The following is a 25657-nucleotide window of genomic DNA, read 5'->3' on the forward strand; positions in this document are numbered from 1 at the left end:
TTAAACAAAAGTTTGCATCCACATTTAAAACACGGAACCTTTTTTTTCTACATCTCTTTATTGATTATCATGTTTTCTATTATTACATATAATATGTTTTATCTGTCTTTGTAAGCTTAATAACGCGACGAACAGTTACCATACAGTAGTACCTATTATTTCGATTGGTAAAAAGCATTCTCATATATTTTCCCCTACTGTTATAAATGCAATTGCTAGTAGGTGTATCAATCTTAAATATGCTAAAATTGAACCATCATTATTTGTTGGCGATAATGTTCATTGTAATATAATGTGCAAGTTTTATCATTTCGTTTCATAGAGCTACTTATAATATACATCAATAGATTGGGAATGTTCGTTATTATTGGAAGTGGAATGGTTAGAAATTTTTAAATGCATCTTGGACATTTCTAAAGTTAAGTTTTAAAATTTGCACAATATGTTATGTGCGAATAGATAGAATTTAGAGTTGAACGGTTGAGCAATCCTCTACCACCGCGATCGTTTTACAACTAAATCAACAGCCAGAATGATAACAACTTAGTATCATCTTTTCACTTATATCTAGTGCGCTAAATCTTCTCTTAGTATTATTCGGACAATCTGACTAATTTACTCCCGAACGTGAAATCCCTACTAGTGGATTAAGCTGCCTTTCTAGCATCTAGAAGATGGCAGTGATGACACCTTTTCTCAGCCAATGCTAATAATCGCACCCTATCTTACAGTTCAGTCGTCATGTGACTGGTCAGAACTTGGACTCTCTTGGCATTGCAGCTCTTACAGTATATGTGATCATCCAGTGGATAGCAACCACGTCCTTCCGCCTCGGATGATAGCAACAATCCGCAGTCCTCACATTTGTAGCAATTGATGTGGAAACTACGATCCAATGCGACAACACGAATCGTTTCATCTTGGCCCGGTTCTGGCATAATCGGATTACTGCAAACGCAACACCTGGGAGCAAACTTTTTGTGGAAATCTTCAATACAGTGAATCTGATTGGTGGCATCAACGGTGAAGGGAATTCCATCTAACGACTTTCCGCAAACGATACAAGTGAAGCACTGTGGGTGGTACGGTTTTCCCGTAGCCCGGAGGATACGCTCCAGAATAGGTTTCAAACAGACGGAACACTTCTCCAGCGTGTTGAGGTAGTCTTCCTCGCAGTACGGATTTCCATCTAAAGCGTAGAATGGTTTTCCCTGAAGATTGATTTGACATTGTTGGCAAGTGAAGCAAGCTATGTGATAAATCTGATCCATTGCCGTACAGCCGTTGTTTTCGCCAATAACGCGGTCACCACATTTGACACACGTGCCGAACGTATCAGGATCAGACACGTTGTCCATAGATTGAACAAGCAAATCGGTGAGCGTGTCAACTTCTGATTCCTTTGGAGGATGGCTGCGATGATGTTGATTGGAAGCACTGGTAATTAGGCTATCGTTGGGGCTGTTGATTCCACGTGAGTTAACGTACGGCGTGTACAAGGAATAATTCGATCTTCCGGACATCTGACTCGTGGGACGAGGATTGATTGGTTCATAGATAGATTCATACGTAGTTGACCCCTGTGAGCTCATTCCGTAGGTTCCATAAAGCGATTGATGGTGCATATTGTTCGCATAAATCTGGTTATTTTGTGATATATTACTGTATGTCTGACCTGCTCCTGGACCAACCATATTGTATGTAGGCTGCGGTTGACGTCCCATTGGTGGTAGATCGGTTGCTCGTCTCAGTTCACTATACGATGAACTCACCGGGCTTGGAGGAGGTGGAAATTCATCATCGTTATCTTCCAACGTCAACTCATTTAATGACAACGGTGCCTGCATATCTTGAGCCGGGGGTGGTGGAAGCTCATCTGATATCTGTCTCTGAGTAAACGGTTTCGAACCGCTATTATGGACAATATTACTGTAAATCAGCCCATCGCCATTCTTATGACCACCCTGGACATTTGCGTAGGTTGCGTCTCCTTCGTAATATCTAGTTGCAGTATTTTCGTAAACAGCCCCATCCGCTTGTCCTCTCTGCATCTTAACGTTCATCATTCTTTTGTGATGCTCCAGAGCTTCCTTCTGTTGCTGTAGTTCAACTGCATTATCTAATGTTATCTTTCTCGCCCCCATCTTGCCAAAGCTGGTGTTTGTATACGGGTGTTCTTCAAGGCCACCTTGCCCAGCTTGTCCTTGGAGCAAAGTGGAATACGATGGCTCACAATACTGTTTAACGTGAGAACTTTTCGGTACTTGCGGTGGTACAGTGGACGGAGCTGGTTTTTTAGACGGTTTCGGTGGTACAGCTGGTCCTTTCTTACCCATCATAACCATCCCGGGCACGATTACTCCGTTCGGACCACTATCCGGAAGAGGATCATACTGATCGTCGATCGGAGGACCCGCCTTATTCTGCCCTTGTGCCTGTTGCTGTTGTTCATGGTCACTCGACGACCTTAACGAAAGATGTGCCAGCTGTGAATTGATGTTATCCATTGTAACCGTGACGAATCGGTTGAATCACTTTAATTTCTGCTAAACTCAGTATGATTCACTCTTTTCACAGAAACCAGATAAGCAAAAAATATTGTGAAAACTTTTTTTCTATCGAAGGGAGCTGCCCTGTTCTCTGCAAAATTTTCTTTTTGTCTGCAGAAATGACATCATTCTGACATCTTTATAAACAAGCTTCAAGGGCGTTGACGAGGGGTAGGACTTTCGTTGTAAACACGCGCTATAATTTTAGAGATAATAATATTGAAGCCCTGTACACGCTAACTTGAAAGAGCCCATTTTGAAGAAAAGTGGCTTAATTCATTAATGGGTAATTTGTTTACCAATTTATTGCGTATCTGTTTCCCATAAATGAGAAAGTGGTACCTATTGAATACCTCGTTAAAACCAATAATGGATAACATTTACTCATTAGATAACCGGAAAAAAATCCAATTAAAATAACATGATTTCCATTGTCATTATGCCACGTTTGTATGACAAACTATGAACATGAGCATTATTTGTATAATAAATTACACAGAAAAAAAAGTTGTTGAATATTACATCCAAACTGCTGCAACCAGGTCAATCCATCGGTTGTGTAATATAACGTTGTACGATGTACATCGATTTTGCGAACAAAATTACATCCATTGATGTAATATTGTATCTGCCTTTTGCTATTACATCATTATTTCATACATCAGCTTGAATTACATTGATCGATATTACATTTTTTTTTTGCTGTGTATAGTAGTTTTAGGATAGCATAGTGACATTTGTATAGTTTTAGAATGTTAGCTGGTTTCTGGCGTTCAGCTACAATTAATAATGTGTTCCGAAAAAGTGATGTTTATTTCTATGAGATAATGATGATAGATGAGAACAGTAGCTACACTTAGAAACAGCATTGATTGTTTCTATGTATGTATTCTAATTAGATCATGGCATAGTTTCTATCATGGTTGATATATACATGGTGATACAGCTTTGTCACTATATGGGCGAGGAGATCACCAGGGGGAGTGGAAACGGCTGGTTTTAAACAAATTGTAAACAAACTCGGTCGCTGTCCCATTCAAAAATACATCATAGCTGAATCATGAATTTGACACATTAGAACTATAGTCACTATATTCATAGTCTGGCGGATAGAATTTCGATCTATCAAAAAGCGGAACCTTTTGAATACATTGTAGACCAATAATTGAAAAGGTGCTATCAACTATTATAAACAAAACGTTGATTATTCTTTCCTCGCCAATCGAAGGTAAATTACCAGCATCATCGGATAGGGGAAATTTTCCACAACCTAAAGATGGCGTTAGTTTGTGTAGGTGATCCTTTAGTCTGAGAAAACGGTTTCCGAAATTTTGTTCGCAATAGCTGATGTGCTCTTTTCTGTTGTTGGTCGTGATTTGCTCGATTGGTTCCGCTATTTGGCAGCTCAATTGGTTCCCGAGATTCTTTCCGCCAGAGTATGAATATAGCGACTCTAATAAGAACACCTACATGTTCCCGTATCTTCCCGTATAAACGCGAACCATAACTTGACCTTACCGATTATGGTTAAAAATGGTTTAAAATTTCTACTTAACTTTAACTTGAATAGTTATGGAACGTGGAATATATCGCGAATTGATAATCATTAATTTACAGGCAACCTATATTGACGATATACTCCACATAAACTTTTTTTTTTTTTTTTTTCTTACTTTATTATAGAGATTTTTAGCCATAGGCTAGTTCATCTCTTAAAACCACATAAACTTGCTCGATGTTACAAAACCATCCATGGACCTAACTGACTACCATAACCAATACTATTAAAGCATAGAGGTAATTCTAAGACTAGAAGGTCTCGAAATAACGGGCTCAACTTTTTGGCTCAGCTCTGGTACTCTCTTCGGTCCCAAGCTAATCGATTCACCCCTCGAAACATAGGAAAAACCAATAACCCCTCATTTTATCTGTCAAACTTTCATAGCGAATCAAAACAAACATTGCGTAGTACTAGAATTTCGACTAGAATAGGGTACGTTAATCGTTTGCTTGGGACCAATAGGCTAGTCAAGTGGTGAGCCAATTTAAAATCGTTAGTTTCGTATTGATTGTTGATTAAAGTTCTCATATAGTAAAAAAAGGTTTTACTATAATTTCTTTTCTTTTCAGTGTTCACTCGGCTGTCGACAAAAGCAGACCACTCTTGATGTGTGCTACGCGATCGGCTGTTTTCTCGGCAGCAACCATTGTGTGGTCCTCCTCATTGTTCTTCATCAGCAGTTCTTTCGGTCGATGCGTCGTCGACTTTGGAAAGCAACCGTTTCGTGATGAGTGTGTGAGTGCTGACCACGTTTTGCGTCCATTGCTGCAATGGACGCGCTCTGACCCTCGTTGGCGTACAACAATTTGCCATACAATGAAACTACTGGAAGCGGCTCCAGTTCTGATGGAGAAGGCTTTTTGGATAGCGGAAGATAAAGTGTTTATTGTGTTGTACCTTTTGACTATATTTTTAAGATGTATTGTATAGTATACCATGAATCCTCGGCTCTGTAAAGTTAATTCGGTTGAGCCTTACCAAATAAATTAATAAACATCATATAATTTCTTTTCCGAAAATTTAATTGACAAAATAAGAATTTGGAATGGTAATGATTCTTAACAACCTATTATTTGTAAGGTACACTTAAAAAACCATAATAAATAAGGTTAAAACTTTATCACACAAACGTTCATTTAAAGTTCCATAACCGTTTCAGTTAAAGTTTAGCAGGGACCATAAACAATTTTTAACCATTTTTTGTAATATCAAGCAATGGTTTGCATTTATGCGGGTTGGTTTCTATATGCCAGACACATAATTCTCACTTACACAAATCATCTCTATATTTGATCACACATACTGTTTATATGAAACATAATCTTTATGTGCTTTTTTCCTTGATATCTAGTAATGTGTGGTCAAATGAATATCATGCTTAATATTTTATCCAGTATTTTACGATCGCTTATGGCCGCCACAATCTGGCTGAGTTTGTGGTAGGGAACATAAGATTTGAAGTTTGGTTTGTGTCATTTGACGTGTAAACGATCAAATTTGAACGTTTAAACGTCAAACGACAGAACCCAAACGTCAAATCATATGTTCCCTACCAAAAACTCAGCCAGATTGTAGCGGCCATAAGCGCTAGTAAAATGCTGGCTAGACATTTTCATTCGTTTTCGTTTTTAGTGCCTATCTTAAATCGGGCAAAAAATCCGACATACGTAATTATCGTGGTATAGCTATTATCTCTTGCATTCCGAAACTTTTTGAGGCGATTGTAAATGAAAAACTCTTTCTTCAAATTAAAAACAGAATAACTACTATGCAACATGGCTTCTTTAAAGGCCGTTTAACAACTTCGAATTTGCTCGAATTAATTAACTATTCCTTCAATGCAATGGATAACGGAAACCATGTAGAAGTGTTGTACACAGATTTCAGTAAAGCGTTTGATCGAATTGACATACCCATGCTTCTTTTTAAACTTCAAAAAATGGGAATTCATTACGCACTCCTCAAGTGGCTTGAATCGTGTTTAACTTACCGCCATCAAATAGTAAAATACAAAGGAAAGACATCAAATCCCGTTGATGTCACTTCAGGAGTTCCTCAAGGGTCCCATTTAGGACCACTTTTATTTATTCTCTTCGTCAATGGCATATCTTTCATTATTAAGAAATTGAAAGTTTTAATCTATGCTGACGACATTAAACTTTGTTTAGAAATAAAAAATGCCAAAGACATCATCACATTCAAAGAGGAAATACTGATATTCCATACTTGGTGTCAAAAAAGCCTGCTACAATTGAATTTAAAAAAATGTAACTCAATTACCATTAGTCGAAAACGTATCCTACCCGATATAACAATCACTTTAGGAAACCAGATCGTAGAAAAGTGTGACAGAGTCAGGGATCTAGGTGTTATTTTGGACTCAAAACTTACTTTCACCGATCATTATAACACAATTATTAACAGAGCTAACAACATGCTTGGTGTCATAAAACGTTTCTGCTATAACTTTCACGATCCATGTACGATAAAAACATTGTCGATATTAGAATATTGCAGCATAGTTTGGTCTCCTTTTTCAATCACACACGAAGAAAGAATGGAGTCCGTTCAAAAGCAGTTTCTATTGTATGCACTCCGCAATTTAGGTTGGACTGTATCTCCTCTGCCATCTTACACAGATCGGTGTATGTTCATAAATAGGGGAATTTACGTATTCTCGTCAATCTAAGCAGCTTCCGCACTTCTATTAGCATTTTCTCAGTGTCACACACACATATGACGTGTCTGTTTGTTTACATTCATCTGCTGCTAGCTATTTTATCCATTCCAATCAACAAAACTGTCCAAAACGGTTTGAAAACGTGTAAACCAGCTGTTCTATTATCGGAAACTCGAAATCAGCCGTATTTTGATGTGCTTATGTTTCTTTTGCAGAATCACCTGGCATAACAGGTTTGCTCAGTCGTAAAAATGTATACGGATGGAAGTTGAAAGACTAAGGAATCGTTTAAATACATTCAGCGAAGTGTTTTAGTGAGAAAATACATCGAAATTAACGTTTAAATTGTCGTTGCCGAAAACAGTCGATGGCTGCCGAAGCCATCATTTACCCTATTCAAACATTAAAAGAGTTTAGTGAATTTGCTATGATTTCATTCGTAAACGATATCGTTTCACATCGCATTGATTCAATAGAACTATTTTTCGAGGATAGTTTGTTTATGCGTGTAAAAAAGAAACAAAATATTGGCAGAGCACTGAAAAACTTCACAGGCTGTGAACCAGTTTCCGAGTTCCCTAATAAATGGATACCATACACTAACGATATCATGGATGATGCGACCATACCACATAAAGTTGGGATGATAACCCGAATTGGTGGTTAGGCGCTTCTTATGGTTATTGTTTATGCGGGTTATATTTAATTTGTGGTTAAAAGTGACATTTGGAAAGTTATCGTGGTTATTTCGAAGAAGAAGAAGTTCTGCTCGAAAACCGGTCAATCGATAACACAGGAAGTTTCGAATGTGGAAAATAACTTGCGGAATGTCACTTTAAACCTCGCTTTAAACCACTAATTAAATTTTAACTCGGCAATTAACCACTTCATTCGAGCAGTTAAAATGACGTTTACTATCACTCGAACTTTGAAATAAAACATTATTTTGAGATTTTTTCCTCTAGAACCAAGAAAAAAGTAGCCATCATTTGTGCGTTTTAAACGCTGTACAGACTGGAGAGTTATAACATAGAGGTAACTCTAAAACTAGTAGGTCCCGAAGAAACGTGCTCAACTTTTTGGCTCAGCTCTGGTACTATCTTCGGTCCCAAGCTTATCGATTCACCCCTCGAATCATAGGAAAATCGAATAACCCCTCATTTTATCTGTCAAACTTTCATAACGAATCAAAACAAACATTGTGTAGTACTAGAATTTTGACTAGAATGGGGTGCGTTAGTCGATTTGCTTGGGACCAATAGGCTAGTCAAGTAGTGAGCCAATTTAAAATCGTTAGTTTCGAATTGATTGTTGGTTATAACATATTATAACGGTTGTCAAATAATTGCAACACAGAAACCACCATCAAGATAGCGCTATAACATTTCATAACTCTGTAGTCTGAACGTACTATTATTTGAAGTATAGCACCCCCCTAGCATAGATATTGCTGTACCCAGTGCAAAAAGCTTTGGAAGAAGTATGTGGTCACTTCAGGCATAACATTTGATAACGGCACAAAGCATTTGTAAACAAACATTCTAAGGCCCTTTACACGCGAACTAAAGTACGCCCACGCAAACCAATACCACTTACGGAAAGGTGATAGTTGCCCCTATGCGATGATGTTGTTGGTTTGCGTGGGCGTACTTTGGTTCGCGTGTAAAGGGCCTTAGAAGGTTTGTTTACAAATGCTTTTGTGCCGTTATCAAATGTTATGCCTGACTTGTTCTAGTCGGCCTGTCACTTTTTAAGATGATCACAAAACTAAGTGGAGATTTTCCAGCAGGAAAATGCGCTCATCTTCGACGGCTCGTTTTAAGCAATATTTCTTGCTGAGAAATCCCGTAAAAAAATCCAATAAAAACACAATGATTTTCATTGTCATTGTAACCATGATATTTACTGTCAAAACATTGGACATTTTTGTCCATTACCATAAAGTCCCAACGAAATTCATGGTTCACAACAATGAAAATCATGGTGTTTGAGAAATTTACAGTAAAAAGGGGGGTTGTTAAGCATCTTAACAATGTAAAAAAGTGATTTTTCCCGAACAAATTTGATCTCACCACACTAATTTTCGTTGTTTGAGCATTGTGTCGTTAAAAATCGAAATCTATTTTTTCTCCCGTACAATAATTTAACAATAAATTTTAATGTACTCAAAATTCAACAGTAAAAATCTATGTAATTTCGTTGTTTTATTATAATTATTTTTTTTTTCGGGAAGTGTTTTAGATTATCACAAACTACCACTCGACAATGTTTACACCAAAGTACTTCGGCATTTACATTAGCGGTATTAGCCCAGTTAAAAAAAAATACCGAACAACTAAATGCTAAAAAAAACTTAAACAAATATGTACTATTCACGAGAATAACTCAGTAATATGAAGAAATTTCTAAATACAGCAGAAGCTCACCGCCGAGCTCAGCGCTGAGTATGTATAACTGTTGGTATCTGAGTGGTGCGGAGAAACACGAAATGGTTGTCAAAAAGAATCCAACTGGTGCTGTCAAAAAGAATCCAACGATCTAGAGCTGCTAAAAGTGATACTTTTCTCATACAATCCCCGTCGGCAGAGAAAGTATTGTGGTCAATGTTGAAAATATTGTCATTTCGGCATTTTTTTACTAATATTCTTCAACAAAAAACTTGCTCAAATACTCGGATGTAAACAATGTAACGAACGAACGAACCTGCACGAACTGCTGAAGGAAGAATGCAACAAACTTTATAAGAGTCATGTGGGTAGGTGCACTCCCAACACCATGTACACGTTATTTATGGAACAAAGGGTGAACTTTCGACAGCATGTATATGCAAATTGTGAGCAGTGCATTAGCAAAACAATTTGTGATATCGGAAAATTTTCAAGTTGTTTCCTGCTGACTTGCAAAACAAAAACGGCTGTGTTCGCAGTACCCAGGTTGGTATAACCATAGAGGTAACTCTAAGACCACTGGGTCCCGAAGAAAATCATTATTATTTTTGGCTCACTCAGTACCAGAACAACGGTCCCAAGCAGTCCCAAGCTATTTCACTCACCCCTGCATGTTCTGCATGAATCCACACACCCCTGATGTTATCTGTCAAACTTTCATAGCGAATCAAAACAAACATAGTGTAGTAATAGAATTTCAACTAGAATAGGGTACGTTAATCGTTTGCTTGGGACCAATAGGCTACTAAAGTGGTGAGCCAATTTAAAATCGTTAGTTTCGTATTGATTGTTGGTATAACTGCAATACACGCTATTTCAAAACTACCGAAATTTGGGAAGAATCCACCCAGATCGGTCAAAACTGAACCTATCCAAAAATGGGTAAACTGTGTTGGGAGTGACAAGTTGACAAATGAACAACATTGACATGAATCCGATCGACGTTGTTCACTTGTCAACTTGCCACTCCCAACATGTTTGTGAATTGCACAAGTATTAGTGCAGAACTAATAGCGAATTTGTTTATTAACGTGGTTGGAACCAGTTCCAACCCAGTGTGAAACAGAACTTTTTGTCAATGCGAACCTCAACCTGAGGTTAAAACTGACAATATTGTCAAAAAAACAAACAGAGCCGATCTTGATACCCGATCCACGTTGGAACTGAATAATACATTAAATCGCTATAATACCTATAAATTACCCAGAGTTCTGCACTAATACTTGTGCATTTCACAGACGTCAAAGAAGTCTATTTAAAAAAAAATTAATTTTCCATACAACTGAGTAGAATTGACTCTCTCTCTCTCTCTCTCTCTCTCTCTCTGAGTTCTTCGCATTGGCCGTGTACTAATTTTTATTTGACACCATAAAATTTCAACGATGTTTTGATAAATTCCTGTGCGATGTTTCTATCATGTTCGTATTAAATTTTTGTCAACACAAGAGGAGCACAAGAGTCGTAAATCGAAACGTGTTTTGGGTATTTCAGTGCGAGAGTTCAAAAAATTATCACAATCTGCAAATTTCAATTGTAAAATGGTAATATGCATAGGAAATTTAATGAGCTATTATCCTAACATGTATTTGATTGTAGGCCAACAAAAAACTGAAGCTCAAACGCCTTCATGGACAGCGCTCCGCACAGCTCAAGCGAATGATTAAAACCTCCGATAGCCGGCTGAAACCTACCGATCGGGATGTCCCGGATAAGAAAAAGAAAAACAACGACACCGAACTGAAAGTGATGGAGAAACCCCAGGCCAGCTCGGCCATGTTCTTCCAGTACAATACTCAGCTGGGCCCACCGTATCACATTCTAGTCGATACCAATTTCATCAACTTCAGCATCAAAAACAAGCTAGATATTCTGAAAACGATGATGGACTGTTTGTACGCAAAATGTATTCCGTACGTGACGGATTGCGTCGTGGGTGAATTGGAGAAGCTGGGTCAGAAGTACAAGCTGGCACTCCGTATTGTGAAAGATTCCCGATTCGAACGGATCAAATGTATGCACCGGGGAACGTACGCTGATGACTGTCTGGTTCAACGGGTGATGCAACACAAGTGCTACATCGTGGCCACCAACGATAAGGACCTGAAGCGACGAATCCGAAAGATTCCAGGTGTGCCCATTATGAACGTGGCAATAAACCGATACGTGATAGAACGAATGCCCGATGCATTTGAACCAATGGCAAAGAAATAAAATGTAATTTTTTTTTTTGTAAAAATCACGAATGTTGTAAATGAAATAGTCAGTAAACGAAATTACCATTTTTCATAAAAGTGTTTGACCAAAAAATCTGTCCCGTATTATGACATTTTAACACTTTTCATCCCATGGTCTTCTTCTATCAGACATTGACGATCATACACGAGCTCTTTCGCCTTCTCTCAACTTGGCGTTCTTTATGTACTACCACAGTTATTCCCCCCTATTCTGCGAGTCACGTGACTCTCTCACCGGTGAGGTAACTCCATTTGATTTGCACGCAGAATAAGCCTAATTGATTTTAAAGTACCGTCGGCCAATTCTGAGCGAGGTGTGAGGTGAGGTGAAAGTGATGTGGTGAAGTGACAATTATCGTCACCTCCATTTAATTTGCTATAATTCATAATTCACGATAATTGTCACCTACCCTCAGACGCCGCGCAGAATAGGCCTACCTGTATAGGACATCTACATCGCAATTTGAACCCACATGCATTCAGCCACTGAAGGACAGTGGGCCATGTTTTTGTTACGTTGGTCAAATTCACACCGGTTCCCGCTTTCAAACGAATTGAATACGTCTAAACGAAACATTTGGTATGGCGTATTTTTTCGTTTGAAAACAAGAATAGGAGTGATTTTAGGGCTTAAGGTGATTCCTTGTAGCGTCCTTTTTCTCATAACACTTCGCAATTTCACAAGTCAAAATATTAAGGATTTTGTGAATGCGTCCCTAAAACTAATACAGTCACCACAGTGTTATGAGCCAGCTATTATGGGTCTGTCAGTTCTGCGTGTTAATCAAATGGAAGTGGCCCATAACTTTTGTTGTATGGAAAACGGTTCAAACGAAAACGAGAATATGTGTGGGCCTGATTACAGATTTATAAACCTCGTAAATATTGAATTTTGTGCTGTTGAAATTACGAAATGTGATAAGAAAAAATACTCTACTCTACGCCCACGTTGAACTGTGCTATGATATGACCAAATAAGGAATTTCTTTCCCCAGTAGCAATTGAATTGATTAGTGATGGATATTTTATTGTTATCATGTTAGCATTAGGACAAAACAAAAGTAATGTTCATTTATTTTGCGTGTTGTTCTTTTTCAAGACATAGTTATGGGCCCTTATTACCAATGTCACTTCAGTGATTCCCATTTGATTTACACGGCAATCACTTCACCGTGAGTGAGCGTGAAGTGAAACTCGTAATAAGGGCCATGGTTTTGGTGCGCGATGTGAATGACAAATCGGTATTTTTGACGGCGATAAGTTTAAATTAATGAGAGTATAATAAAGCAAGCAAAGTACAAATAAGAAGCAGAATTACTGCATCGTATTGATGATATCATCAATCTTTAGAATCGATCGAACCGTCTCCGAAGCTAACGTGATGGACGAAGTGGACACCAACAGCGGTTGAACCACATTCTCTGCCAAGATATCAGTGATTGCGCCTTTACGGACATTGATGCCAGCGTTCTTTTCACCCTGAGCATGACGATTTCGCAGCTCCGTGACTGTGGCGATCGGGTTCAGTCCTGCATTTTCAGCCAGCGTCGATGGAATGACCTCCAAGGCATTAGCAAAAGCACGGAAGCAGTAAGCATCTACTCCCTCCAGAGTCTGAGCGTGAGCGGCCAATTGAAGGGCCATTTCGATTTCCGGAGCACCACCTCCAGCAATTTGGGCTCGCTTCTTGACCAAGCATCGAACAACGCAAAGAGCATCGTGCAGGGAACGTTCTGCTTCCTCCAAGACAAGCTTATTCGAGCCACGAACCACAATAGAAATGGTCTGTCCCATGTTCTGAATTCCTGTCACCTTGACAAATTTGCTGGATCCGCTTGAGACTTCCTCAACCAGATCGGCATTCACCATATGTTCCGGGAGGAAATGATCCAAAGAGGCAATAGGACGACAGTTCAAAGTTTTGCAGACAAACTCGATATCTTCACGCTCGATGTCCTTAACTACCATCACCTTAATTTTATCCAGGAAGTGCATAGCCAAATCCGAAACAGCATCTCGAAGAATGGACTTCTGAACCAGCAGCACATTACAACCAGCCTTCTTGATCTGCTTCACAATGTTCAGAATGTAGGCACGTTCCTCCTTCAGCACCCGATCCATGGCAGCATAGTCCGAAACAATGACGCTATGGTCCATGTCCGTTTTGGGTGCTGAGATACAGAACTGAATCAAACCAATTTTTGCTTTCTCGACACGTTTAGGCCCGTTGACACCGGAAGAGCGCTGGGTAAACACCAATCCATCAATCAGTTCAGTATCGTCAATGGTTCCACCCAGACTGCGAATGATTTTGACATTCTTGAGGTCAACTCCACACTCGTTTCCTACCTCTGTGACCTTCAGTACAGCTTCGACAGCGATAGGGGCCAACTGACTGCTATGCTGGGATACGACCTTCGAGTTTAGCGACGTAGAAGCACTCTTGATCAGCGATTCACGATCGGTCAGTTCGATCGGATACGACATTTCGGTCAAAATGTCTACTGCCTTGGCCGAACACTTCTGGAAGGCATCCGAGATCGCAGTCGGGTGAATTCCCATCTGTAGCAGCTTTTCTACGGCTTCCAACAGCGCTCCAGCAACGACAACAACCGAGGTGGTACCGTCTCCAGCTTCAACGTCCTGCGCGCGGGATAATTCAACCAACATCTTGGCAGCTGGGTGGATGACGTTCATTTGCTTCAAAATGGTTGCACCATCATTGGTAATCGTGACCTCTCCGTTTCCAGCTTGAATCTATAATATCCATGATTGTAATTTAAAAAAAAAAGTTCTACGCGACGAACAGTAGTACATACCATTTTGTCCATACCGCGGGGTCCCAGGCTGGTACGAATTGCATCGGAAACGGCTGTGGAGTTGAATTAAATTTATAATTAAATATTTTGAGATTAACACAAAATACTTTAAGTTAGAACTAAGAGCACTTAACCGAACAAACATTCCGATATGGCTTCGCCGATGACATTGACATCATGGCACGGAACTAAGACGATGGCGGAAACCTACATCAGACTACAGGCTGAAACTAGGCGGATTGGACTTGCCATCAATGCATTGAAGACAAAATACATGAGAGGCAGAGGTTCTAGGGTAGATAATGTTAGCCTCCCACCTCGAGTTCAGATTGATGGTGACGACGAAATCGAGTTGGATGGCGAGTTCGTGTATTTGGGCTCACTGGTGACCACCGAAAATGATACCAACAGAGAAATTCAAAGACGCATTATGGCAGGGAATCGTGCTTACTTTGGACTCCGGATGGCGCTCAGGTCGAATAAAATTCTTCATCGCACGAAGTTGACTATCACGCTGATTAGACCGGTGGGACCTGCACTATGCTCGTGGAGGACCAGTGGTGTTTTCGAACGGAAGGTGTTGCGTACCATCTACGGTGGAGTGCAGATGGATGATGGAACGTCGTGGAGGCGAATGAAACACGAATTGCACCAGCTGCTGGGAGAACCATCCATCGTCCATATTGCAAAAAATTAGCGACTACAGTGGGTCGGGCACGTCGTAAGAATGCCGGACGACGATCCAGTGAAAATGGTTCTCGGAAGCGACCCAACAGGAACAAGAAGAAGAGGCGCGCAGCGGGCAAGGTGGATCGACCAAGTAGTAGGTGACCTGCGGACCCTTCGCAAACTAAGAGGCTGGCGAAATGTGGCCATGGGTCGAGTAAAATGGAGACGACTTCTTCCGACAGCAGAGGACAACAGGGTCTTAGCCTGATTGGTAAGGTACGTAAGCCATAAAAATGCCAAATATTCATACAAATCTTATGAAAAACTTCGCATTTTGTATGGTGTATTCTGTAGTTGTCACTCGTCAAATCAATACTTCAATATAATATGGAAGAATAGCTCATGATCATATGAAGGAAAAATAGTCATTTATTGGATATTTTCCCTTCTTTTGAAATTGACAGTTTTTCAATTAAGTATACAGAACCGTTTCAAATATTAATTTAAGTGTTACATTTCACTGTTACCATGGCCTTGCGAGCTACAAACATGACTTTACAAACTGAGCTTAGCCGCTAAACGAGGCATATGTTAAAGGAATTCCTACTGGAATTTAAGGTTCCTCCAAAAGTAGTGTATGTTGACCCAGATATACTGTTATTAAATCAAAGCTTTCGATGTCTATATACTAATGCCACAGACAAACAGACATAACACATTGAATATATCTAACTGTAAAACATCGTCGCAAAAACATTACCGCCATCTGTTGAGTACACTGTGGTGGGTAGTACGCTGAACAGATGGCGGTAGTGTGTAAACGTCAAACGCAAGGGAATTGACTATGCGCGCCACAGGTGGCGGTACTACCAACTACGATACTTTTAAATTGACCGTTAAATGCTTGTTCGATGAACAACTTGCGAGTGTTATGTCTGTTTGTCTGTGCTAATGCATTAACTAGTACCAGGGTTACTTCCACTCACTTCGCTTTAAAAAATGCTTCTTGAAATTATGGAACCACCGGATGCTACAATAATACTGTGTATTTGCCAGACACAAGAAGAGGTTGGATAGCATGTATTTGACACATAAAACCTGTCAATCTCGCCTTCAGTGCGTCGCAATCAGCGAATTAACGACTCGTGAGCGTTCACTCAGAATGAGCGCTCACGAATCGTAAAATCGCCGACTGTGACGAACTGAAAGAAATAATGACAGGCCTCATGTGTCAAACACCTAGTTTACAACCACTTCCTGCAACTCACAAGTACAAATCATCACTACAACATCCAACGACCACACAAATCTGAAAAACAAGTTTTTATAGCAAGTGACTGGAAGCAACCCTGACCCTGACTTGTACATATATTGTGAGGCAGGGTTGCTTCCACTCACTTGCTATAAAAACTTGTTTTTCGGAATTATGTGGTCGTTGGATGTTGTAGTGATGATTGGTACTTGTGAGTTGCAGGAAGTGGTTGTAAACTAGGTGTGTGACGCATGAGGCCTGTCATTATTTCTTTCAGTTCGTCAGAGTCGGCGATTTTACGATTCGTGAGCGCTCACGAAGAATTGGAAGAATTTTCCTTTTTTTAAATAAGAATTATAATAGTTCTTCCGAGTTCTCCTGTACTCGGATTTATCAACACAAAACGTCAGTTAGATATCAAAATTAAATACATACACAAATTACATCTGATCAATTAACATTTTCTTGCTGGGGAACATTATACCAATTTTGACCGCCCTATTTTCTTCCACACACACAGTGCGAAATAAGCCGACATCAAATTCTATCATCTGACTCATCTTTTTGGAGGTTAGAGTAAAACAGAAAAAGTTTTTACTTCAAAAGCTTTTAATTAGTAGTACTTAAATTGACTCCACATTTAAAAATGCTGGATGATCAAACCGGAACTGTTTCTTCGCTTTCTGCTTCAACGAAGATGCGAGTATCAATGAGAATCTTCCAGAATGAAATTCAACAGAAGAGTACCGTTTGTTTTGGCAAGTTTTTTTTTTTCCTATCCCGATAATAATTTTGGAAATTAATTGAAAATAGTTGAAAACGGTTGTACCGCAAGGAATGAGCATTTTCTCAAAATACAGTTTTTATCAAAAATTTTAACAAAATAATTTCAACATCCACCCACTCACCCTTAGCTGCATTGATGTTGCTCTGGCGGATGTCAGCCGGTTTGCTTTTGTCCTTGTAGGCCTGTCCCTGGGGCTTCATGCCTCTTGCTACTGGCTTCACGACCATCGTTACTGTTCAAAGTGAATATTTCCGGCCAAAACTAGGACAAAACGCAACGAGTGATGCAAATTTTCACAATTTTCTTCACAGAAGATAGGCAGAACGCGTGCACCAAAGGCTTGTAAGGTTTTCTGACAAGAAAGGAGCAGCAGAAGCAGAAACAAGAGAAAAGACATTACAACCTTTTTTTGGTTCCTTTTTTCAAGAGGGATAGGACAGCACACAAATGCTATAAAATTTTCGATGATTTACTAGTACTCACGGACGATGAGATCAACTTAAAATTGAGTTGAATTTGACGCAATGTTGTCAAAAGTGGATCTATGCTATGATCTATGAGTAAAATTTTCCGAGAAAAAACTCTCGAATATGAGGAAAATAGAGAGAGGTTTCACTCAGTCTTTTAATATACTCCTAGCCGGAGTAAAATTTTCATCTATTTTATGTTTCTTCCTGGAAAATCGACTTTGACTACATTGAATCGAATTCAACTCAATTTAGAGTTGGTCTCATCGTCCGTGAGCGCTTCAGATCCAGCCCTGCAGACGACAGTCGATCGAGTCAAATTCGCACAGTTTTAATACCTGATGGAGTATAGTTTGAGTGCAGATTGTTTATGGTGAAACGTTTTTAAAAGTGTCGGGTTGTTTAAATTTCTTAAAATTCCATAACTTTTTGAGTGACGAAAATCATGATGTCTGCCGCACAGAAGCGTCCGTCGGACGCGCTAGTTCCCGTTCCGCAGACCAAAAAGTCGCGTACGGATCTGATGGCCTACACGGCGAAAGACAAGCAGCTCTTGGAACAAAATGTAAATAAGCCCTTCCGGTTAAAGCATTAGGTTGATTGATTTTGGTTTTTCAGAATGTGGACCGAACATCCAACCTACTTGCCCCGATCATGCTGCTGGAGGGTCACGGAGGGGAAATCTTTTCAACCGAGTTCCATCCGGAGGGGCAACACCTCGTATCGACCGGATTCGATCGCCAGATCTTCCTTTGGAACGTTTACGGTGAATGCGAAAATGTTGGAATGATGACGGGCCACTCGGGGGCAGTGATGGAGGTCCATTTTTCGCCAGATGGCGGTAATTTGTACACATGCAGTACGGATAAAATTGTAGCTGTATGGGATGTGCCCACCTGTTCCAGAATTCGCAAACTGAAGGGACATTCGCATTTCGTAAACAGTTGCAGTGGAGCTCGACGAGGACCGACTTTGATTGTGTCCGGATCGGACGATTCCACCATCAAGATTTGGGATGCAAGAAAGAAAAATGTTCTTCACACATTCGACAATGGCTATCAAGTTACGACGGTTTGCTTCAACGATACAGCTGAACAGATTATCTCTGGAGGGATCGATAATGAGATCAAAGTTTGGGACATCCGTAAGAAGGACGTAATCTATCGCCTGAGAGGACATACCGACACGATTACGGGATTGTCTCTGTCGCCGGATGGATCTTACGTGCTGAGTAATTCTATGGACAACACACTAAGAATTTGGGATGTTAGACCATACGCACCGGCTGAAAGATGTGTCAAGGTATTCAACGGTCATCAGCATAACTTCGAGAAGAATTTACTCCGCTGTGCCTGGTCCCCCGACGGATCCAAAATAAGCAGTGGTTCCGCAGATCGATTTGTCTACATTTGGGACACGACTTCCAGAAGAATCTTGTACAAACTACCCGGACACAATGGAAGCATTAACGATGTAGATTTTCACCCAACAGAACCGGTCATCGTTTCAGGTTCAAGCGACAAAACTCTCTACCTGGGAGAATTTGAAGGCTAGAAGTATCAAAAAGAAAATAAAACAAATTTCCTCTACAATTTTTATTTTATTTAAACTCTAATTGAATGAGAGGATACATTAGCGATTAGGATCTCCAAGTATGAATAGAGTGTTTGTTTGAAAGAGTCTGAAAAGAACTGTTCCATCTTCGTCTACATTAGCATTTTTATTGCACCTCGTTGGGGTACAAAATATCGTAATGTCCAGGGCGGTAGAGCAAAAATACATTCGGCTTGCAACCGTCCGGAAATTCATGAGCAATCACTTGGTTTCCATCGCCCCGATCCATGTACTCTACGCGGACTCCCGCATCCAGAGCCGAACAAATTGCGATTATGTGAATGTGATCCGACTCCTTGTACATGGGCTCCACTTCCTGGTGGCAAAACTCCAGGATGGTGTAGTTTCCATCGATGAAATTTTGGTAGAAATCTGCTCGCTCTTGCAGGTGACTCGAAGTGATCAGGCGCAAGTACACAACCACGTAATCCGAATAGCCTTGCTCATTGAATAGTTTATGCAGCTCAGCCAAAGCCCCGGATGTATTGTCTCCATCAGGTTTAACCTTGTTGATCACCTCCATGAACGTCTCATAGAAATCCTCAATCGTAAATCGAGGGAATCCGGCTTCCGTCAGTCTTTCTCGGGATTTCGCTGCATATTCGTAGAATTTGCTGAATTCTTCCTTGTTACGAACCAAATACTCCAGATATGCGTACGCAAACGCCCGGAAAAAACAATTTCCGTCTGGACGCGTACGTCTGATCGCCCGGTACTTCGAGGCCAGGTCCTTTATCTTGGCAATGTAAACGGCATCATCCAGATATTCCGAGTTCAGACTATTGATCGCCTGCGACTCGCTTACCAATGGGTTCGTATAGGCAATCTGCAATACATAAAAAATAACACCCCGTTCCACCTAATGTGCGCAACTTTCCTTTTATTACCTCTTGTTCAATTTCCCTTTGTTGTTTGATGATTAGCTCGTCCTGATTTTCCTCTTGAGGCTGCTTCAGATTGCTGCTTGCGCTGCTGCTGCTCGTCGTATCGGTACTGTCCGAAGTGCTCATGGTGTTCAGGAATACTTACAGCATACGAATTTTACACGTCTTCCGTTGCAACTTCCCTGAAAAATCGTTAGAAAACTACGATTTTTCTCAGTCGATAATTTTTCTTCCGTTCGCTTCCTCTCAACAAGCCGACATTTTTCGCACTTATACACCGCAAAACAGCATCTCGCATCAAAGGCCGAAGTTTGGCAACCGTAAAAACGAACACTGACAGCAATGTCAATTTATGGAACACTACGGAGGGGTAGGAAACCGAAAGTTGCTCATTTTGCACATTTTGCACTCCCTCAAACTAAATGTCACGGCTAATGAGAACCCCAAAATTACAGTTTAGGCTCTGAACCATTTGGTAGGTTATTTTAACTTTTGGTTAAAATTTGACAGATGAAAAGTTATCGATTAACCCTGCTATCCGAGCGTGGTTACTTTTGACAGACAAGAAGTTAAATTTTGACAACCGTGGCTGAGTTCTTCTCGAAAACCGCTCGATCGACAGCACAGGGATTTTCGAACATAGAAAATAACTTTCGAAATGTCACTTTTAACCATGAGTTAAATTTAACTCGGCAAATGGTTCACAGCCTTAGTTTACTCATAAATCGCAAGAGTACACACAGCAAAAAAAAAGTAATATCGATCAATGTAATTCAAGCTGACTGAAATAATGATGTAATAGCAAAAAGCAGATACAATATTACATCAATGGATGTAATTTTGTTCGCAAAATCGATGTACCGTGCCGATTCAAATTTCGGACACTTAAACTCGAATTTCGGACACTTTTAAAAGTTGATTATCTCGGTCGAATATGATCCACATGTCTTGTAAATTTTATTTTTTTTTGACTAGTGCCCTCCACGATCATCTAACATTATTACTTTGTTTCTAACTGGATGTAATATTTAATTAAAAATGAAAGTGTCCGAAATTTGAATTGTCCGAAATTTGAATCGGAACGGTACATCGTACAATGTGATTATACGCAACCGATGGATTGACCTGGTTGCAGCAGTTTCGATGTAATATTCAACAACTTTTTTTGCTGTGCAGGAACTCAGCGAGGAGTAAATTTGCCTACACGGCCAACCCTGACTATTTCATGATTTCATAATTCCAAAAAACATTTTTTTATAGCAAGTGAGTGTAAGTAACCCTGATTTCATATTTAGAGATGAACTAGCCTAAGGCTAAAAATCTCTTAAATAAAGAATTAAAAAAAAAAAAAACCCTGATTTCATACATCAGCTTGATTTACGTTGATCGATATTACATTTTTTTTGCTGTGTACTTTTGGGCACAACTAACTTACATTTGGGTTGACCTTGAGTGGAAAATTCCACACAACCCAACAAACCATCGTCTATTGAAGAAACGACTTCATGGCCATTTTATTCAACTGCATGCTTAATAGTACTTGTACTATTTTTAATAATAACTTCTGTTCAGGCTTTGTTCACACAAATCTGGAGAATTTATTCAACCACAACATTGAACTACTGGTGTTGTATAAGGTATGTCGAGAAGCTTTTATTCGACTTATATGAGTTGTAACATGGTTTATACGATAAAATTTTTGATTATTCAGCGTTTATTAGACATCACTGCTTCCCTTAAAACAGTGATGCTCTGTATACGCTTGATTCTCATGTGAAGTAACGTTTAATTAGACATTATTATACATTTATTAAACGATTATTCAACGTGGGAAAATTAATCCGAAAATAAGAGGACAGGGGGACAGGGACAAGGGAAGGGTGTGTGTGTTTCTTAAGTTTATTGTATTTCAATATTGCTGACCTGGCTCGCACCTCACAGATATTAGAATATTTATTAAATACTTATACATGCCGTTGTATGGGAATCGAACCATGTACCTTCCGATCACCAGCCACTTGCCTTGTCATCTGAGCTATCCTAGAATTCATCATATGGGTAACTCAATAATCAATAAAAGCTTGCTTGAAAGTAAATACCTATCAGCACTCCCGATCGCAACTCTAGCTCCTTCAAGGCCCTGTGGGAATGATTAATTCATTCATCGTTGTTTTAAATGAGACCAATGATGCCTCTTCACCTCTCCAAGTCGAAAGAAAGGATGTTCGGTTATATTTTAAACTAGATCAATGCATTCATTATCGTGAGTCATGTGATCGATGATTACTATTTAAATTAATTATGTTCTACACAAATAAAAAAAGGGTTGAGCTTGGGATTGAACTCACGACCTTCTAATTGGAAAGCGGAAACGGTAACCACTACTCTACTGATTTCGCCTTGTTGTAAGACTGAATCAGTATTGTCGAATAATGAATCTAATAACGTTGTTTATAAAGCATTTACAAATCATGTGATTACAACATGGAAGCATAGGGGTATAAGAGCTATTATGCTGACTGTATTCACCTTTATTCAGCAATATTGTAAAGTAATGCAATGAAATCTAATAAAGGAGCTGGAGAACATTTATTAGACGTCTAATAAAGCATGTTATTAAATCAATTGAAAACAGTCGAATTAAAGTGTCAATGTATGTACAAGTTACACTTATTCAGTTTGTTATTAGATCGAACTTCTGGCGTTGATCAGAGCAAACAGTCGAACAATGAGCTTTTTCAGCACATAATTCCACAACTCTTTTTAGTCAGCATTGTACACTGTTATACAGCATTTATTCAATATATATGCTTATTTGTGACTTTGAATTGTTTGTTGGGATAAGAGCTATTTTGCTGAGTGTATTCACCTTTATACAGCAATATTGTAAAGGAATGCAATGAAATCTAATAATGGAGCTGGAAAACATTTATAAGACGTTTAATAAAGCATTTTATTCAATCATTTGAAAACAGTCGAATAAAAGCGACAATGTATGTGCAAATTACACTTATTCAGTTTGTTATTAGATCAAACTTCTGGTTCTGAGTAAGGAAGGCATTCAACGTTTATAAAGCTTTTAATAAGGAAATTATTCATATCAGAGCAAACGGCGGAATAAAAGCGCATCTATCGATCCCAATGAGCTTTTTTCAGCACATAATTCGACATCCTGTTTTATTCAGCATTGTACACTGTTATACAGCATTTATTCAATGTTAAGCATACACATTGTGACTTTGAATTGTTTGTTGGGAAGTAAATTAAAACTACTTTGACTCACTGATAAAAATTTACTGATAAAATTTCAAAGATTGTTTTTATGTGTCCCACACATGATTTTTTGCAATGTGATCAACAAATGATATCTGTGTTGGACACATACACGCAGAAAAAACTATCGTGGAAACAAAAATATTTGAGGTAAATTTAAACGTAAACTCAGTTTTTTCTGGCCACAAAAATAAATTAGGTTGATTTCAAACGTATTCCATGTTTGAAGTCATGTGAAATCAATGCTTAAAATAAAAATAATGTTACGTTGATTTTAAAAATATTCATGTTGAAAACAAACGTATTTGTTTTTGTTTGGATTGACAGCTATGCGAACAAAAATAAATATGTTAATTTTAAACATGCTTCTCATGTTTAAAATAAACATACATATTTTGAAATTATTTTGATAGTTGAGTGCAGGGTAAAGCAAGATAAAACGGATTGCAAAGAAATGAAAAACAAAAGATCTTCGGGTACACAGAAACAAAATCCATTGGCAAAAATACTATATTGATGGTTTAAATTAAATACTCCCACCAATAGATTTGTGCAGAAACGAAATTCATTTAATTTGACTAATTTTTCTATCAAAACTACTATACCGTTTGAGTCAGCATAGTAGTTTTGACAGAATGGTAGTAAATTTGATTATATTTATAGTCAACTATACTGAAATCATGGTAGATTTAACGGTATTAAGCGTAGTTATACTGAAAATAAGTGTTTTCTGCAAAATAGTATTCCTAACTATTATCTTTGTTTCAGTGTAGGGCATCTAAATGCCTGTTCTTTCACCCTGTGATTAAGGGTGTCCTGTGGGTATTGGGGTCCTGGGCCGGGATGCGGGTACCCGTCCGAGTGGGTTTCCGGGGGTTCCAGTTCAGTGGAACCGGTGAAAAATTGTGATATTAGCGTCGTTTTTTCGTTTCAGCCCTGGAGGTGCACACAGATCCAAATCTAAACTTTAGATGGTCAGAAAATTTCACAGCCACTGGTCCTCATACCGGTTACTTCCTACGTTCGGTGTCGGAGGAGTATCCGAAATGGATTCAAAATCCATTTCGGATTTTCGTTGTCCTTTCGAAGCCGAGTTCGAAGCTACGTGCATCAGAAACTGAAGTTGATACTGTGGGGTTCCGCTGGTTTTGTGGAGCTGGATTCCGAATCTATCTTCGGTTTTGCCACTTTCAGGTCGTTTTTTGTTTGTGGGGCAACTTTTTCCGGATGTAACAAGAAGGAAATAAAAAGGCATGACACGCTGAAAATCGTTTACCCAAATCTTATATTGTTGAAATAAACATGCTTTTGAATTTAATTCAAACATAAATATTTTAGTTTTAAACATGCTTTCAATTTACTTTGAATAATTCATATGTTCAGAGCATACACATTTATATTTTTGTTTTAAATGAACAAAATTCGTATCCGTGTACTTAATATGTGTACACATAAAAGCCATATGTAATCACACATACTATTCATTTGACTCATAAATTTCATGTGAGCTTTTGGGTGGATTCCAAGGGGTAGGTCACTCCGCACACCAATCTTGTGTCATTTTTTTTGTCAGTGTGCCGCAAGTGTGCCGATTGTACCAGTCATAGAGCAAGCTGCGATTGTTTGTAAAATACCCATCCCGGCAACCCGGTATTTCTGAAATCTTGAATGTTTTGGTTTGAAATCCCAAGGTTAAATCGGATTGACAATGACGCGGGAAGTGGCGGGTTTGCGAAATTTTGGTGAATTAAGGTTACTAATGGGGTCTGATGAACTGCCTCTTTCTCTTGAGCCCACTCTAGAACCTACATTTCGTATTTAGATCTATAAGTGAACTGCTGGTCTGAGTTCCTCTGGTATATTCAATTAGAGGATGTTCCTGAATATACATTCAAACAGCACGTAATGTTGTGAACAACTTCAATGACAGTTGTCCAGCAGTGCTCCCATTTTATTAACAACAATCCAATGCCTTATGAGATTGTGCCGGAGGTATTACGAAGGTATGCCAAAGGTGTACCGATGGATGTGCCCAAGCTGTGCCGAATCTAATTTCGGCACAATGTGCTTAGTGACTTACCCCTTGGTGGATTCTGTTTATGTGTGATCACATGAAAATCATGTGGAATTTTACATGGAAATTCGTCAATAAAAATGTGTGAAATTCTATTAGTGCATACATGCAAAATTTGAGAAAAAAATAAAATTTCTATTTTATTCGTTAATTTGTCCTGCCTAATGACAATCAAATTTATTTAAAATGCATTGTGAAAAGGTTAAAATAATACAAGCATTCTAAAAATTCTATCTTACAGCTCACCAGGAAGGAATTTTGAAATTTTTTTAGTTCTTGCTTTCGCCACTAGGGTCAAGCTTAGATTTTCACACCTTTCACAAGATCTCACAAATGAGTTTTATTCG

At 39.0% G+C, this 25657-nt stretch overlaps 5 protein-coding genes across 5 annotated transcripts; 2 read left to right on the forward strand and 3 right to left on the reverse strand.

Annotated features, from left to right (window-relative positions):
* Nucleotides 1-200: 200 nt before the first annotated feature.
* Zyx (Zyxin) lies at nucleotides 201-2672 on the reverse strand. Its single transcript, XM_065239140.1, has one exon. It carries the CDS (start codon nucleotides 2505-2507, stop codon nucleotides 726-728), a length of 1782 nt encoding a protein of 593 aa, XP_065095212.1. The 5' UTR covers nucleotides 2508-2672; the 3' UTR covers nucleotides 201-725.
* An 8016-nt stretch (nucleotides 2673-10688) lies between these two features.
* Bka (FCF1 rRNA-processing protein Bka) lies at nucleotides 10689-11484 on the forward strand. Its single transcript, XM_065239141.1, has 2 exons — nucleotides 10689-10778; nucleotides 10834-11484. Exons 1-2 carry the CDS (start codon nucleotides 10776-10778, stop codon nucleotides 11446-11448), a joined length of 618 nt encoding a protein of 205 aa, XP_065095213.1. The 5' UTR covers nucleotides 10689-10775; the 3' UTR covers nucleotides 11449-11484.
* A 1198-nt stretch (nucleotides 11485-12682) lies between these two features.
* CCT4 (chaperonin containing TCP1 subunit 4) lies at nucleotides 12683-17355 on the reverse strand. The gene is made up of 3 exons (XM_065239195.1): nucleotides 17120-17355; nucleotides 14291-14343; nucleotides 12683-14228 (listed from the first exon to the last, which is right to left on the reverse strand). Exons 1-3 carry the CDS (start codon nucleotides 17223-17225, stop codon nucleotides 12786-12788), a joined length of 1602 nt encoding a protein of 533 aa, XP_065095267.1. The 5' UTR covers nucleotides 17226-17355; the 3' UTR covers nucleotides 12683-12785.
* Nucleotides 17356-17847: 492 nt separating this feature from the next.
* LOC135717183 (U5 small nuclear ribonucleoprotein 40 kDa protein) lies at nucleotides 17848-19047 on the forward strand. The gene is made up of 2 exons (XM_065239142.1): nucleotides 17848-18030; nucleotides 18084-19047. Exons 1-2 carry the CDS (start codon nucleotides 17911-17913, stop codon nucleotides 19017-19019), a joined length of 1056 nt encoding a protein of 351 aa, XP_065095214.1. The 5' UTR covers nucleotides 17848-17910; the 3' UTR covers nucleotides 19020-19047.
* On the reverse strand, nucleotides 19046-20228 carry LOC135717184 (ubiquitin thioesterase otubain-like). Its single transcript, XM_065239143.1, has 2 exons — nucleotides 19967-20228; nucleotides 19046-19905 (listed from the first exon to the last, which is right to left on the reverse strand). Exons 1-2 carry the CDS (start codon nucleotides 20087-20089, stop codon nucleotides 19186-19188), a joined length of 843 nt encoding a protein of 280 aa, XP_065095215.1. The 5' UTR covers nucleotides 20090-20228; the 3' UTR covers nucleotides 19046-19185.
* Nucleotides 20229-25657: the final 5429 nt, after the last annotated feature.

Source organism: Ochlerotatus camptorhynchus, unplaced genomic scaffold (assembly GCF_037179485.1).
Source record: "Ochlerotatus camptorhynchus isolate MF236.1 unplaced genomic scaffold, CSIRO-AGI_Acam_v1.1 ptg000052l, whole genome shotgun sequence".
Classification (NCBI taxonomy): Eukaryota; Metazoa; Arthropoda; class Insecta; order Diptera; family Culicidae; genus Ochlerotatus; species Ochlerotatus camptorhynchus.